The sequence below is a fragment of the Vipera ursinii genome (assembly GCF_947247035.1).
Source record: "Vipera ursinii genome assembly, chromosome: 1".
In the NCBI taxonomy this organism is placed as follows: Eukaryota; Metazoa; Chordata; class Lepidosauria; order Squamata; family Viperidae; genus Vipera; species Vipera ursinii.
In genome coordinates this window covers 253,280,972-253,299,150 of record NC_139512.1, presented here as the reverse complement: position 1 = coordinate 253,299,150, position 18,179 = coordinate 253,280,972, and the positions used below count along the sequence as shown (strand labels likewise).

Below are 18,179 nucleotides of genomic sequence, written 5' to 3'. Positions count from 1 at the left end.
GCCTTTTAAGCATATAGGAAAACTTCAGCTGGTGCAAAATACCTCTAAAACAGCACCCACTATACCTCTGCTCTGTGAGTTGCATGGATTGATAGTCTGCTTCCGGGTTAAATTCAAAGTGCTGTTTTTAATCTTTAAAGCCCTTTATGGCAGGGGACTAGCTATCAGATCCTGCAGAAGAGGCATGGCATGAGTCCTATCTGCTAGGCAACTATATATGGTGGGTCTCAAGAGACGGACCCTCTCTGGTGAGGTGCCTGCTTTTGGATCATCCTCCCTCCCTCCTGAAGTGAGGCTTGCTCCATCCCCATTGATTTTCTGGAAGTCTCTGAAAACCTCGTTTTATCATCAGGTCTAGTGGACTAAGTGGATCGCCAATACATACGCTCAGAATTATCTTGGTTGGCTTTTCGTTGTAGATGATGATAAGCCCAAAAGGCTTAACACAGTGACTAACAGTAATAATTAGCCTTGTACTAAATTTGTGATTTAAGCATGGACCTATAGTATAAGAATTGCATAATAATAATAGAAAATAGCACTGTAGCCAAAGGGAGTTTCATAATTTAAAAAGTAAGTTTTTACAATTTGAAAACTGAAGTGTCCCTTTGTGTTTTGCCTTTGTGTGCCAGCAACAAATCCTTTATCTGTTTGTTGATTTATTTATTTTTATTCTGCTTTTCATCTAGAAGCATAGAGCAGTGTACATAATGCTCCCTCCTATGTTTCTATGCAACAGTCACTTTATTGCAGACATGTCAAACACAAGGCCCGGGGGCCAGATCTGGCCCGCGAAGTGGTTTCATGTGGCCCGCGAAGCCATCCTGGAAACAGTGAGGGAACGGCCCCCACTGCCTTGGCTCTGGCCCAGAGACCCTCCTTCTGCCAGAGACCCCCAGATCTGTCCCACTCCTGCCCAGGCCCCCATAGGCACCCTTGATGCGAACAATGTAGAGCTGGCCACGCCCACCCAGTAGGCCATACACACTCTAGCCACGCCCACCCAGTAGGCCACGCCCACCCAGGCCACACCCACCCGGCCCCCTGAGGGCAACTGCAATGCTGATGCGGCCTTCAATGAAATTGAGTTTGACACCCCTGCTTTATTGGCTGGGAGAAAGTGACTGGCCTCAGTGGCTGAGGAGCTGATTTCATTCTTAGACTAACACCTTCCCAGGCTGGTGGTCTCAGGAAAATAAATAAAACTCATTAAACAGTATGCTGTGTCACATCTTTTTTGAGGTTTTAGTTGCCTTTTATCAAAGCCCTGAATTTTAGAATAATATTAAACATCAGAAAACTCCAGTAAAGGCTTTTAATTGATCAAATTTTACACCTCACTTCTCAAATAGCCACGCTGCAACTACAGGCGATCGTTTCCCCTTTCAACCAAATTGTTCTTTGCTCTCTGTCTCTATTATCACTCTCCCAGTCCCTATTATCACTCTGGGGCAATGTGCTTCTGTTCTCAGTGACTGTGTTATCTTAAGAGATATGATGCAATAGTGTCAAAACAGCTCTGTTTAAATACTTTAGGAATGGCCTGAGTTCTCAGTAAAGCCTGTCCTTTATCTCTGTTCCTGTTTATTTGCTATAGGAGAGGAGTCCCGTAAATAGAAACTGAATCTAAATATTTTATTTAAAAAGTGTAAGGCAAAGACTTTTTAATAATTCAGATTCACATTCTCACTGGACTGTCAGAAACTGCTAAAAGTTGGCTTGTGGGGTAAAATGAGTATGACAACTATGGGTATGTCTGGAGGTTAGCAATCTGGTAAGGGAAGAAATGCAAACTGAAAGGTTTAAATAATGGTGTCTTTGTCTTTTAAGGTTGTCAGAAAGAAATTGTTACCTGCAAGGATAGTGAGAAATTATTCCAGCAAACAGTATTGCTGTAGTTAAAGTCTATAGAAAAATTATTTGTATATCAATATGATACCAAATGATACTTTGGCCACATTACAGATAATTCTCTTCCATCCGTATCAATATAGCCTCCTCCCTGTCTCTCCCCGCCCTTCCTTTCTTCCTCTCCAAGGCTTAATAAATTCTTCCAACCAAAAGCAACACCAAGCAACATATAAAACTCCACATAGAGTTGAAAGGTTAACAAAAGAAAGAGAGCCACAGTTTCCAGAGCTCAGTGGATGGGCAAACCTCATTGCAAATAGTGGTCTTTAGATAGCAGAGTCTAAAGCCATGTAGGGTCTTAGAGATAGCAACCAGCACAATAAATTGTACCTGCAAATCCATTGGTACACTTCACATTTGGCCAGATGTCAAACTATACAGTCGGGTATCACCCAATGGCTTCAAGTATTTTAATACAGAGGTGAAAGTGAATTCAACTCCCAAAATTCTCCAGCCAGCAAGCTGAGGCACATGAGCAAAAACATTACCCTTTTCCCAGGCATTTCAATTTATAAGCATTTTGACTTGGAAGTACTCACTATAGTGGAAGAATGGATTTTAACTTTAAAATATTTTACTTATGCCACTTATTTATTAATTGTATTTTGCTGTTTTGCTGATGTTGGTTTTTAGATAAGGTTTTACATAACTTTGTTATTTACTTACAAAATTATTGGGATAAAATAAATACTAATATAAAATAAAATAAATACTATTACAAATAAATACTTAAATATAACAAATGTTATAATAAATGCAACTCTGCAAGCTGCTCCTGTAACCCATACAGAATGGTCTAATGTTGCATAAGTTCCCTTATTTTTTTATCTATTGAAGTATGTATTTGGAATCACTTTCTAGTCGGTATAAAATCTTTAAAATGTTACTCATGCAATATTTTCTTCTTTATGCACATACTTAATTATTTTCAGCTATATCTTTACTCCAGAATTATAAGAGTTTAAAATGTAACTATATTGGCAGTTCATATATCTGCTGTTTGTTTAGAACAAGTGACTTTTCGCCATGGTTACATATTCCTTTTCACTCTATTTACTGCTACTATGTAATATCTATCTTGTTGCCTAGAGATCAATAAAAATTGATATAAAATCAATACATAATTTGCAACTCAGATTGGTCATATATGAAAAGTACATAGTCATGCTAATTCATTTTGTAGTTTTTCTAATGTAAGTACTTTTCTTTTAACTGAATTTATTACTGTAATTTCAATTTGATTTGTATATCATCTTAGAGCTTTTGATAGAATAGAAGGAAATGTTATATATTTTGACAAAAGGTTAAAAGAAATCTGATACCCATCTACCTATTTTCCACCATTACTATCAACAATTTAAGTGGCTATAAAAAGAAAAATAAGCTGCATGTAGGAATGGATTTTATTCATGACAGATTTTATTTTCCTGGGCTCCAAGATCACTGTAGATGGGGACTGTAGCCAAGAAATTAAAAGACACTTGCTCCTGGGGAGGAAAGCCATGGCAAATCTAGACAGCACACTAAAAAGCAGAGACATCACCCTGTCAACAAAAGTGCGTATAGTCAAGGCTATGGTCTTCCCAGTTGCAATGTATGGCAGTGAAAGCTGGACCATAAGAAAGGCTGAGCGCCAAAGAATTGAGGCCTTTGAACTATGGTGCTGGAGAAGACTCCTGCGAGTCCCTTGGACTGCAAGGCGATCAAACCGGTCAGTCCTAGAGGAGATCAACCCTGACTGCTCTTTAGAAGGCCAGATCCTGAAGCTAAAACTCAAATACTTTGGCCACCTAATGAGAAGGAAGGACTCACTGGAGAAGAGCCTAATGCTGGGAAAGATCCAGGGCAATAGAAGAAGGGGACGACAGAGAATGAGGTGGCTGGATGGAGTCACTGAAGCAGTAGGCGTGAGCTTAAATGGACTCCAGAAGATGGTAGAGGACAGGAAAGCCTGGAGGAATGTTGTCCATAGGGTCACGATGGGTCGGACACGACTTCGCAGCTAACAACAACAACAGGAATGGATGAGTGATTTTAGTATTTGCTATTGAAATATTGCTGTCTGTATTGATGTTTTGCTGGCAAATATCTACATTTTTAATGTCTGAGTTTTCATATTATAATGTATAGATTTTTCAAATTATTCAGATGCTTTTGTAGATAAAATCACTTCCAAGAATATGATGGAGATTTTTTTTTAATGGAAGGAAAAAGCATTGCAACTTTTTTATTAAGGAAGAAAAAACACATTTCAAAAAAATTGGAAGCTTTATGAAAACTAATCTCATTGATATGCACAAAAGAAATTTTCATTTGTCACCAGAAGCTACTCATACAGACTATAAAGTTTTTTTAACTACAAATACTATTGCAGATTGATGAATGATGAATACGTATAGAATGGAGAACTAGAAAAATGCTTGTTGTTTGCTAGTAATACATTTTGCCTTCTCCAAATTAATGTGTTTCATTTTGAATTTCCAATGTAATTTTAAAATAACCTTTATTGTAAATCAGGCATGTCAAACTGCCAGCCCGCAGGCCGGATGCCTCACGCCAAAACCGCGCCCATCCCATTGCCGGCAATGGAGAAAAAAGTCCCGATACGCCCCAAAATGTCACGTGACGTCGCGAGTTTGACATGTTTGTTGTAAATTGTTGGCTTATTCATTTCAATAGAAAGTGTCTAAAAAAGTACTTGAATTCTAATTAACACTGTTAAAACTCTCATCACCATATAAATACTGTTGAAAAATCCTAATTAAGAAATAATTTATATTCTTACCCTTGGCTTAGCCATTGCTAGTTTGGAGTTTGATCATATTTAGAGTAGACCAACTATGGATCTTAAGACGGGTTAATGAGATTTAAATAATAATCTTCCTTGTTTAGGTAGACATCATTTGGATTTTTGATGCCATATTGAAAAGGATGCAACCTAAGATTAAATTTCTTCTTTTTGAAGATGCCTCACACAGTTGATTCATGTCTACCTGATGAACCAGCAGGAACCTCATTTTTTCCACAAATACCACTGTTGTACCCCCATCCTATACACATGCCTTTGATTTATCATAGCAAAATATAGGACTTTGCCTTGTCTTTAAGTTCAGCTTGCTAGTTTTTGTCTATTTTTCCAACTTATTCCCTATAGTTGTGTTGGCTTCAAATATGATATACATTTTTGAACCCCTCATTCAACCCCTCTGCCAGCGAAATGGAGCCCAAGGGGCGACATGCATGTCATCCCAGGGCTCCGTTTTGGGCTGCAAAGGCCTTTCCTGAAAGCCTCTGCCAGTGAAACTGAGGCCAGGGGGGCAATGTGTGCGTCAACTCGGAGCTCCGTTCTCGGCTGCTGAGGCCTTTCTTGAAGGCCTCTGCTGGTGAAACGGAGGCCAGGGGCGACGCACATGAGCAGTGGCAAGTGGACGCAGAAGAAGTGGCCCGATGGCAGCCATGCAGGCTCCTGCTGGATGGGGCTGTCGGTGCCATCGCCATGAGGACAGGCGAGGCAGGTGTCGGGCATGGGAGGGCTGGCTGTGGCAGCCCTGAGGTAAGCCGGTGCGGGACACATGTGCAGCTCCACAGCCCCTACCCCAGCTTGATTTTTACACGTATGCCTCGCCCCACATTCCACCAGATGGTGCAACAGAGTAGGCGGGGTCTTTAGTAGGGCTTATTTTGGAGGTAGGGCTTATACTGGGCGTATGAGTAAAAATTAAACTAAGACTTATTTTTGGGATAGGTCTTATTTTTGGGGAAACATGGTAGCTAGCCCTTGGAACAGGAGGCAGTTTCCACCAACCTCTTCTTTCTTCTTTAGAGCTCCCACCCTCTGTTTGGCTATATGGCCAGAAAGCAGCAGAAAGAGAATTTGGGGAGAGGGCAGGATTTCTCCTTACTGCCATTGCCACTTTAGTCAGATAGATGGGCATCCATGGAGGAAGAAGTTGAACCTCTGTTTGGATCTGATTCCATAAATATGGCCTAGAGCAGACATGTCAAACTCATGACGTCATGTGACGTCGCACAACGTATCGGGATGCATTGCCGGCAATGGGGTGGGCACAGCTTCCGCATGACACATCCGGCCCGCGGGCTGGCAATTTCACACCCCTGGCCTAGAGAGAATTAGGACACCATTTTTCTCTGCCTATTATTGTAGGTCGATTAGATATTTTAGAATTTGGCTTTCAGTAACAGTTTGGATGTTTGTGTGAAATGCTTAGGCTGATTGTTTAAAATAGTTTTAAAAATTGTGGGTTTTAAGTTTTATATTGATCACGAATGACTTTTAAGCAAACATACACATGTTTTCTAAAAAGTAAAGTGGGTGTTCCGGACTTAAAATAGCTGTAGTGCTAAACAAGAGTGGCTGGACAATTATACTGCAAAGTGTCAAAAAGCTAAATTTCAGTGGAAGCTGGTTGGAGAGAGAACTCAGTTCATATTGTATAACTGATTCTAAAGCTTTTTCTTTCCTAAAGAGCATATGAAACTGGACTACCAAAATAAAAACACTGAAGTGTCTAGGAATGAAGTAGGCATGCAATGAGTTAACCACTAAAAGTGAAGAGTTTGAAAAAGGAAATACTCGAAGGAATGAAATGAGTACAATGGAACAGTGACTTTTTTTTTTGCTAAGGTCCAACAGAAACACACATAGGGAGTCTTAACCAAAGGGTGGTTAAAGAAACAGACTGCAGTTTTTTTAAAGTTTGATTAAAAATCAAAATCTTGATTTCGCAGGCAGAGGATGATATATCTGACAATTGGTTCATTTGTGTCCCATTTCAGTTTATAAAACTGCAGCTCTTTTTTGTTGCAAGGCACTGCTAAGCAGCTGCTGGAGGAGGCTGGTCTTTGTGAGGTTTTGAGCTGAGCCTTGTACCTGTATCTCTGATTGGATAAGAAGTGTTGCTAGGCTCTTAGTTCCTGGGCAAATTAGAAAGTTGAACATGACCTGTTTGAACGGCTGCCTTGTTTTTCTCAGTTGTCTGCCTCTCTTTCTTGCCTTTGTTCTTTTCCCAGAAGGCACAGTAAATGATATCTGTTCACATCTTTTTAAAGTTGCAACATATATAGTAAAGGCTGAGTAGTCTCTAAGCACAAAAGATTAGTGTTTTAAATACATTAAGCTTTACGGCTGTAAATTAAAATGAAAAAAAGATGGCAAAGATGCTATTTAAGTTTTATTTATTTTATTTTTATTTTAATCCCATTTATATCCCGCCCTTCTCCGAAGACTCAGGGCGGCTTACAATCTAAGCACAAAAAAATAAACATTTTTTTCCATTTTATAGCATATTTATAGGATGGTATGGCTCTTTAAAGAAGAATAAAATTATGATCGCATAAGCTGGTTCAACAGAGATTTCTACATCTGATGAAGTGGACCGTGATCCACAATAGACTACACAATTGTATTTTTTTTATACTTTTAAGGGTTCTTTCTGTTGCAGAATGTTACTTTGATCCTCCCTTTGAAAACTACTGAAAAGCATTTCTGCCACTAAAAAAATATAGTGACTTAAAAAAAGCAGCTGATGGTTATTATGGAAGTAAACCATTACATGGAGTGGGTTTACATGGCTCAGAAATGCCAACACTAGGCCATGGTAACAATAATTACAATTATAACCATGAAATTAGATTGTATATATAATTAAGGCTATTAGAATACATAGAAACACGGCTGTCTCTTAAGACATAGAAATACAAACAATTTAATGAATATTATTAAATAGTTAAGTTACTAGGTATAATTGTGGCTCTAAATTTTCCAATTAAAGTGTATTCTATAGGGACTACGGTGAAGGAGGAACCGTTATTGCTGAAAGCAGCTATCCCAAATTGAAATAGAATACAGGAATTTTAAGAAATAAACTAAAAGGGAACTATAAATAGGGTAGTTATAGATCTTAATTAATAAAAAACCTGTAAACTCAAAGCTGTTTGCTGCAGAATGAATCTTCACACTTTCTGACAATAATATATTTTCCTAATTTCCCCAAATTTACATCTTATTTATATAAGATGAACAACTTTAGAATTTTCTCTGGAATTATTAAGAACAAGCCGGGTAAATGATTTTGGATATGCCTTATACTCACTCCTAAAGGAAGATGAGGTTTAATTAATGATACAAGCTTTCTAAATTCTGCTTTTTAGGTTATGTGCTCTCTAAATTCTGCTTCCTAAATTACGGGTAACTGTTTTCTTAGAAGAAGAAAAAGAAATCATCCCTGTAAAAAATGACCTCTCTTATTTGCATAAATTAATAGTGAAGGAACTAAGCTTTTTGTCTTCGCAACACATAGTCTTGGCTTTTCCTTACTTTAACAACAATTAGTTAAGTGTTAAATAATCATTGCATTAAACTGTAGTAACTGCATGAACATGGATTAGTAGAAATGCCTATAGGAGATGAAGACATGCCCATAAAAACAGCTAGAAAAAGAACATTATAATTGTCAGATTAATGTAATTACGTCTGTACAAGAGCAAGACCTGCCCTCTGAAAAATATATACTATTAACTACAGTATAAGAGGAAATTGATAATTTAGTACCTCTAAAATACTGTGATCTCTTTTGTAGTGAGTTGTCGAACATTTTAGTCTATCTACAGAACATTTCAGGATCAGAGGTTAACCAATAATGTACATGGGCATTTTTTAAAGTGATGCTATACCTGCTGTCAAAAAAGAGAAGTCTACCTCAAGGTGAGGATTTTCTTTAGGGCTTATGATTGAGAAATTATCAGTCTGGGTGAAAAAGTGAAAGTGAGAAACAAAAGTTAATGAGTGTTAAAATGGCTTCTAAACCGCCTAAAGCTCCTGTTTCCAGAAGTGCGGGGGCATCACCAGCTCAACAATCTGTATTTCAGACCTTGATGCCATCCCCCGCACCATCCTCATCAACATTAACATTAAAAGACTTACAAGAGGCATTAAAACTTCAATCTGAGCAAATTGTGGAGCTCATTAGTGAGAAAAATAAGGAAATAAGAAAGGATATTTTACTGACATGCCAGGGGTTGGCAGTTTGTATTGAGCATTTGGATGAATGTGTGGAAGAAATTAACCAAAATAATTTGATATTGGAAGCTAAAATATGTGAAGTTGAGAATAAAATGGATAAGATTGATGATGAGGTGGTAATGATACAATATATAGACATGGAGTTTGCTTTGAGGATAAGAGGTCTGAAAGAAAACCCACAAGAAAATTTGGAAGAGACATTCGCAAAGGCCCTGGCACCATATTGGGATGGCGAGCTGAAGATTTTATAAGGGAAATAGAATATTTCGTGTCAACTCTTGGATTGCCAGGCAAAGAAAACTACCAAGAGATGTGGTTATTTTACAGAGGGAACGATTAGAAATGCGATTATTCAAGCTTTTTATAATAACAGATTTAAAGTGGCTGATCAAGAGGTCCTAATTTTGAAAGAAATTCCATCAAGAATTTTAAGAAAAAGGAAAGAGTTTGGTTTCTTGGTAGATGAATTAAAAAAACGACAGATCCAGTTCAGATGGGAGATACCAACTGGGATGGTGGTGAACTATGCAGGTACAAGATATCGTCTTAATACAGTTCTGAAGGCAAGAGATTTTTATTTTAATGTACTGAAAGTAGATTCACCGCCACTCCCAGAATTCAAAAGAGGAAAGGAAGAAGGAGCGCGACAGCCTCAAATGGAAGGAATACAGTATGGTGAAGAAATAACCTCGCTGATTGTAAAAGAAGCACAGCAAACTTTGGAAACTGCGCAGCCCCTGGTACTATTAGAAGAGCCAAAGGATCAAATAATGACACGGGCTGCAACCAGATGAAAGGAACGACAACAGGAACAACAGAAACAGTATTCTAAAATCAAAGCTCAAGAATCTACTAATACCGAACCAGTGGGAGGAGTGAGACCAAAGAGGCAGGTGATGGTAGTAATGGTAAAAATTTCAGTATATTTGAAAGGTTTACTGCAGCAAAGATACATTTCGGAATGGAGAAGATGGATTGATTACATTCTGAATAAATATGGGACTAAAAAGTTTTATTTAGCATATGAATGAGTATTAGAATTTAATAAGATGTATTATTGTTTAGTTATGCTTAACGGGAGTTAAAGTGCGATAGGATTTAAAGTGTATTTATAGATAGTTAGCATATTCTAGCTCAAGCTTGTTAGATGCAATACCCTGTATTCAGCTCTGGGAAGTCGGGGGGGGGGGTAGAGGGGGAGGGAAAGGTGGGTTTTATGGGGAGGAGGGGAAGTTGGAGAGGGAGGGAAGGGTGGGTTTTATGGGGAGGCGGGGGCAATTTATGTTTAAAATCTACTGTAAAACTTTTCAATAAAAAAAAAGAAATTATCAGTCTGTTGTTGATTAATGGAGCCTGGCTTTTTCCAGGCTTTCATGGAAGCCTGGAAAATGGGCTACTAAAAAGTTTTCTTAACTTTAACAAATAGATTCCTTAAAGGTGCTACATATTTTTCAAACTCAAAAGCATGGAAAGAGTCATGCTGGTTCAGCAATTAGTACAGAGGTTCTATATTTGGGAGAGAACCAAAACATTTATTTGAATCCTTTTTGAAGAATGTGCAACTCTAGTTTCCATGCCCACTCTCTCTGTACATCTCCAAATCAACTAATGGAGGGGATTAGGGTTTCTCCTCCCCCCCAAAAAAAAATTACTATATGTTCCCAGAGTTAAAGCAAATGGAAATAAAATTCAAAGGGTAATTGTGGATGTGGTCAATAACTGCCTCATAATTATCTGTTCTTAGAATACTTAAATACAAAGTATATAGCTGCAATCAAATAGATGCTTTCCCAACTCATCCACAGTGTTGTTGTCTGGGGCAGCCCTGATAAGTAGCCACATTGCTCTGTTGAAACAATAATAATAGCAAAGTTCTGTTCTCATTTTACACTAAATCCGCCATTTTCCAGAATATATGGTTATTTCTATATGTTTTTAAAGTGTACATGTAAAAGATGAAGAATATTTCAGTTTTGCAGTTTAAATAGTTCCCTTCCCTCGGAGAGGTGTTATTAATATTGTCTACTTACTATACACAAATCCTCACACAAGAGTTTTTGTGAGAACAGCAAATATGTGTTATGTAAACTGAAATTTTAATTTCTGTAACTCTCATGTATTCTTTAAGTGTGAAGAGACATGAGTCAGTTAACTTGCCCAAGAATTATTAAACAGATTGTCAAGAAGTTTAGATCATTTCTCTGAATAGGTTAAATAAGATAATATGACGAGACCCATTAGTATGTGCACCAAATATGTTTTTAGTTTAGTTTAAGGGAGGAAAAAAGCTTAACAGTTGGGTCCACAACACGGCATGTAATGATAGTCTAAAGATATATAGGAAATCCCATTAGGTTGTTTGTAGAAAATTTTTGCTATGGCTGACAAAAGCATAATGTTCTAGTAACAGAATATATATTTTGCATATAAAACATCCTTTGGCAATCTCTAGGTCAGGCTGGGGAAGATTCTTATCTAAAATGCTGGAAAGGTACTGCTAATTGGACAATTTGCTATAAAAGTTGTTACTGATTTCAGTTGCACCATATAATGCAGGTGACATTTTATGAGGAGAAACACTTATATGGCTGGAATACAGAAAGTTATGGACAGCCTTTGGGCAGAGTGCTGCTATGGGAATTCCCAGAAAATGCTCTTCATTCTGCATCAGGTGTAGCTGGAAGAAACTGGTGCCTGGAAGTCTCTTGAAAAGGGTGTGCTAGGTATATGTGGGCCTTGTTTGGGTAACAAGATCATTTTCACTATGCATTTAGCACTTATTTTAAGTGTGTTTTGTCCTGCAACAAACATTTGCCCTGGATAAAACTGAAAATATTTTCCATATTTTTTCTTACTAGACTGACAGAAAATTGTTATGATCTCCCAATACATTTTTGGGATCGAAATCAAATACTTCAAATATTGCTAACAGTATTTTTTTAAAGACAATATGCAAACTATATTGTGTATAAAACACAGCACTCCTGTACTTGAGAATGCCGAAGCCCTTGGGATAATTTAACAGATCTGGACACTGTTGGAACAGTCTTTTTTTACTCAAGGGCTGTTCTTCCGTTGTTGCAAACAGTTCTTCCATTTATTTGCAGAAGGGCAAATGGTTCTCATCAGAGTCGGGCTTCCTCGTACTGTACTGCAAGAGGCCGTTTAAAAATTTGTTGTTGTTGTTAGTTGCGAAGTCGTGTCCGACCCATCGCGACCCCATGGACAACGTTCCTCCAGGCCTTCCTGTCCTCTACCATCTTCTGGAGTCCATTTAAGCTCACGCCTACTGCTTCAGTGACTCCATCCAGCCACCTCATTCTTTGTCGTCCCCTTCTTCTCCCAGCATTAGGCTCTTCTCCAGTGAGTCCTTCCTTCTCATTAGGTGGCCAAAGTATTTGAGTTTTAGCTTCAGGCGTTTAAAAATAGCCTGCTCTTAATGTTGCATAGAAACAGGAGTGGAGAGGAGAGGAGAGGAGAGGAGGACGACGACTAAAGGACCGAGAGGCCTGACCTGCCTTATTTCTGCAGCTTTTCGCTGGCCTGGTTGTGAAGCTGCTGAAGGCAACCACAAATTTCTCCGCCCTCATCCCGGAGCCTTCTAATCATTCGCTCCCCTCACCGCCAGGTAGCCCGCTGGGCCCCGCCCCAAAGGCCTCTGGGTCCAATCATTGGTGGGCGGCGGGCCAAAAGGAGGGGCTCTGTTTGTCTTGTTTTGTACGGGGCTTGGGACGCCCCACCCGCCAGCTGTTTTTAAAAAGTCTCTGCCGGCTTATGAGGGAGTCGAGTGCTCCGGTGCTGGCCGGTGGGGAAGGCAGCGGCGAAGAGCCCTGAACGCGGAAGCGGCGGCCGTGGCAGGAAAGCGGCGGCGTTCCCGACTCGCTTTTAGGCATGAAGCTGGCGAGTGGCCCCAACGCCACTCGGGACCGCGAAGCAGGGCAGCCGTTTCGCTGCACTAGCTGTGGGGACAAGGTAAAGGACCCGAGCGTGGGCAGAGAGCGCGGGGAAGCGCCGCGTATCGTTTGAGCACTTGGCAAGGATCGAATGTATTATTGGGAAAGAATGAGACCAATTAGAAAGTTTGTCGGAAATGAAAAGGTTCAAGAATGACTGTTGACAGGTTGGGACTCTGTGTGGAATCAATACAGGTGTAAATTCCAAAAATGGATATAGGAGAGAGTGGAATCGGCCCCTAAGGTAAAAATGTGCAGTCTCTTAGGGTCTTTCTAAAGTATTTGAAATATTAGGATTTTAATATTTTTTATCACAAGGTAAAAATATACCCTTAAATGGCTTTTAATTTTTGTATCTTGTTTTTTAATATGTATTGCCCTGTTCACCGCCCTGAGTCCTTCGGGAGAAGGGCGATATACAAATTAAATTATTATTATATTATTATTATTATTATTATTATTATTATTATTATTATTATTATTATTATTATTATTATTATTATTATTATTATTATTAAATAATGGGGTGACAATGGGAATGGGTAGCCTGACTTATTTAGTAGTGCATTCCTCTTTCCCTGGTGGTTTACAGGAAGGTTTTCCATACTGTTACTTGTTTTGCCATCTAGTTTGCTTTTAGCTTAAACTACAGAAAAATAGAAAAAGTGTGGTCTGAACACTACTCGTTCCTATACATGAAATATCATAATGGTACCGTTGGAAGTGTAATGCTACTCAAATTTGCTTTGAAGATAATTTTGAAAATCAGATATTTTTTCCTAGTTTATGCTGTTCCTATTCAATACCACATTTGACCCATTAAATACCTACTAACTAAGGAGAACAGACTGAGTTAATGCTTTTTTTGCCATTTGAAATCCTAAAACGAGTGATTGGAAACTGCAGAGAAATAAAATGCAGTTAAGCCATGCAAATAACTTATTTGTGGGTAGAGCTTCTTGGCAGCAGATCAGACTGCTGTAAAAGATGGTGGGTTGTTTGTGCAGGAGCTATGCAAGCAGCAGTTAAGTGCTTTTCATCTGGCAAGAATACTGTAAACTTATCCAGGGGCTCTAAATGTTCTTATTCTTTGATAAACTTAAACTTCAGCATTTTATACTTTATAGTCTTGTATTCTGTAATTGAAATGCTTAGTATGCTTTTTCATGGACATCACTTTTGCAATCTGAATCAGTTGCCAGTTGCATGAAATTATGAACGATGCTTATGGTTTTCAAGGTATCTCTATGAATAGTGTAGGTTGTGCTATAATTTAATCAAAAAAGCCTAGAAATAAGATTAAAGGTATTCTATATTAATTTTGGAGTGAAATGAAAGAATAATGGAGCTGGAGAACTCTACTTATGAAGAACTTTTTCTAGGAAATTTAACTTGCATCAGTTATATGAAGTCAGTGGTGTACCTCATAAAAACATAGACAATATCAGTTTTGTATTTAATCTCTTACACAACTTGGCATCAGCTAACTTCCTCAATTGGTTGTTTGGAGGCTGACTCAAGGAAAATCTCCAGTTGTGTTGTTGTTGTCAACTTATAAAATAGAGAACAGTATGTGGGTGGAAATGGTTTCTGTGAATGTTCCCACCCATAAAAATATTGCTTAGCTCCAGAGATCTAACTTGCCTGTCTTGTCCACTTCAGTAATAAGAGTTGAGGAAAATCTAATTGTTTTAGCCATTCATAGTATTTAAAGGGAAATGTACAAGCCACCAACACAAATCTTACCACATGAAAACATATGAAATCATTTATTAGAAACTGAAAAGAACCACAGAGATTTAAAGATGCTTGTTGTTGCATGCAAATTTTAATATCTAAATTGACCAGAAAATAATGTTTCTGAGAGAGAGGGAAAGGGCGGGGAGAATAAGAATGGATCCTTGTCCCAAGTGGATAACCATTTAAAAAGGGTGAGTATGCAAATATAAATAAAAGAAAATCATACATTGAATGCAGACGACAGCAGCAAATGAATTAAAAGGGTTATTAAAAGCCTCCTAGGAAAGATAGTTTTGAGGGAAGAATTTTAAAAACTGGAAGATCTTTCGGAGAGGGAAAGGGCAAAGTTGTATGAGGAAACCAACACCTAGTGAGGATGGTAGTAGAGGAAATGAAGACTGAGAGATGGTAGAGCAGACATGTCAAATACAAGGCCCGGGGGCCAGATCCAGCCCACGAAGTGGTTTCGTGTGGCCCGCGAAGCCATCCTGGAAACAGTGAGGGAACGGCCCCCACTGCCTTGGCCCCGACCCAGAGACCCTCCTTCTGCCAGAGACCCTCAGATCTGTCCCACTCCTGCCCAGGCCCCCATAGGCACCCTTGATGCGAATGATGTAGAGCTGGCCACGCCCACCCAGTAGGCCACACGCACTCCAGCCATGCCCACCCAGTAGGCCACGCCCACCCAGGCCATACTCACCAGGCCCCCTGAGGGCAACCGCAATGCTGATGCGGCCCTCAGTGAAATTGAGTTTGGCACCCCTGAGCAAACCTTTTATAGTTTTGATTGTAAAGACAATAATTTCTGAACTAGTTAGAAGATCAGTGCATGGACTAAAAGAACTGTGTTGTGTGAATTAATGAAACAATTCTGGATAAAGGTGTAGCAATAGAAAACAAAAAAAAAGGCTTCAAGAAATGTAGATCATAGGTCCCCAGCCTTTTGGGCACCAGGGACCAGTTCTGTGGAGAGAGGTTTTTCCACAGACCGGAGAGTACATGGTTTTGTGTGCTGCCTGCATCCCGCGGATGGGCTTCGCTTGTTTCTGCGGCCCGGTTGCTGACATGCCGCAGCCCGGTACTGGTCCACAGACCGGGGGTTGGGGACCCCTGGTGTAGATCAGAGACAGGCAGAACTTGATAAAGAGTTTTCCCAAAGGAAGAGTGGAATAGAGAACAAAGAAGTCAAAGACGGAACTAAGCTTTTTTGTCTTGTTCTCGGTACGTTTAGAGGTTAAAAATAGGGAACCTGCGATAAAAGGCATAAGAAGACATTTTAATCCTGGGATATGGCACTTCAATAGTTAGATTATGTCAACTATGAAATAAAATAAATTGGATTTGAGGAACTGATTGAAGAGATACTGTACTGATAATATACCCTGAAGAAAGTTTAAAGCATAACTATTTTTGGCTGAAGAATCAAGGTGGGGCCCAAAACGTATGCACTGATTCTCTAATGTTTCTGGGTTTTGGCAGCCTTTTGTCTATGGTGAAGAACTGCTATTCTTGTACGAACTGATAGAACCTAAAAGTAGAATGAGGAAGATGGGACATTTCAATTTTTGCCCATACTGGCTTGAGAAAGGCTGCCGAAAAGATTGGTTGTCTCATGTTGTTTATATTAGCACTGCATATTGTCTTGCCTGCCTGTTACATTTATTCAAAATGATAAGAGGGGAAAAAAATAGTGAGGTATTTTTATCAAGTAGATAATTACATGCCTTTAAAAGATAAAGAACGTATGCCTGTTTTTTGTCCCCAGTTCAGAAAACCTACACAAAAATAATGTGGATACCAATGATTCTGTTAATGGACCTGCACCAAGCTTAAGCTGACTCTGTCTTTCACAGTAGGAATCTAACTGCATGATGCTTTCCGATATGGACACTTGCAGTGGTGGTAGCCATTGCTGCTGGTGTCCTGGATTGGTACAGCTGGTAGATAGAGTGATGACCATTCTCTAGTCCTCGAGGAATTTAGTGGTGCCATCAAAGTTCAAAAAGCTGCTGCTGACTATTTAGAAACCCCACATATATTGCACAGACTGGGACTTTTTGGAGCAAGGAAGTTATTATATTCCCCATAAAAAGAGAGCTGCTGCTACTACTACGTGGGTTTGCCAGGGTGAATGAGCAGTGATGGTGGCAGCTGTGATTGTAACCAATCGGGATGCTTATAGCTACGTCACAAATGCCACGTTTTCATGTACTGTAAATTTCTAAAATAATTGGAGTTTCTGTGTGTGTGAGAGAAAATGTATAACTTATTTAACCATCCATCCTTTAAAAAAATTTTTTTATAAATAACTCAAGTCAGCAAATATATCTAATTTTCCTTTCTCCTCTTATTTCCCCCACAACAACCTTGTGTGGTGGGTTGGACTTAGAGAGAGTGACTGGCCCAAAGTCACCCAGCTGGCTTTTATGCCTAAAGCAGGATTACAATTCACAGTCTTCTGGTTTCTGGCCTAGTAACTTAACCACAACTGGCTCTTGGTTCAGTCCTTCTTTTGATTATTTAGTAATTGACGAGGAGAGGGGCTTGGCTCCTGGTTTCCAGAACCTGTTGTAAGATAATCACTTTGCCCACATAGTCAGTTTGCTTTTTCAGTGGGCAGCCAAAAACTCCAGCAGTGCTTCTCAGAGGCCAAGTCTTGCCTTTTTTAATTGCTGGTCTCTACTAATTATTTTTTAATGGGTGAAAATACTTATATATTTTTCCTTGATATATTTTTCCCAATGCAAAGGTAAAATATTTTCTTCCGACACAGAACTTCTTTTCTGGATAAAGTGATTTGGCACCAAAAAAAAATGATTACGTGACGTAGGGTTTGTTCACAATAACAAAAGCAACCGGCTTTGGTTTTGTGAATTCCATAAGGTCATCTTTTTAATTGCATAACCATACGGTTGCAGAATTGGTTCATGCAGTGTCTGTATAAAGATTTATTTTTTTAAAACGCCACTTGGGTAATCTGAATTCACTGTTTTTGTAATGTGTTTAAAAAAGATCATAGCCGAAAACATTTTAGTTGTGCAATGGGGCTTGACAATTAATTCAGCGAAAGTTTTGTGGTAGATAAAGAGTTTCAAGTTGACTATAAATTCAGTCTGAGAAATTACTGTTTGTTCTTTTGTCATTTTTAAATAGACATTTTTTAAAAATCCTGTTGCATGTACTTTTGTGGCTTCCCCCTCAAGCCCTGATAAAATTATAGCCCTGTTACTTCCTGAAAGATACTGAGAGATTTCATACATACTCTGTTTTGCGGATATGCAGATGTACTTCAAAAGCCTCCAGTATCGCTGACATTACCCTGCTAGCAGCTGTGTACTGAACTCCTTGTTCTTGACCCTTTGCCAAGTACTTTATGCAAAACTAGGTTTTTTAACTGAACCAGGTTTCATTGTTTTTAATGGCAGCCGAATGGTGCACTGTAAACAAGTGTGGCTTGTTATGAAGCATGGGCAGAACATTTCCACTGATTGCACTTCTGAAACACAAGGACAGTTCTGTTTTAGTGGCAAAGC

At 39.0% G+C, this 18,179-nt stretch overlaps 1 protein-coding gene across 2 annotated transcripts in view; it reads left to right on the top strand.

Moving 5' to 3' along the window:
- SESN1 (sestrin 1) overlaps nucleotides 1-18,179 on the top strand; it is a 60,752-nt gene that overhangs the window by 21,252 nt on the left and 21,321 nt on the right. Inside the window, exon 1 of one of the 2 annotated variants that reach the window (XM_083349364.1) lies at nucleotides 12,715-12,925. The exons of the other annotated variant lie outside the window; for it this stretch is intronic. Coding sequence (XP_083205490.1) covers nucleotides 12,845-12,925 — 81 coding nt within the window. The 5' untranslated portion in view covers nucleotides 12,715-12,844. Of the gene's footprint in view, nucleotides 1-12,714; nucleotides 12,926-18,179 lie in introns of those variants that run through there. 2 annotated transcript variants of the gene reach the window in all.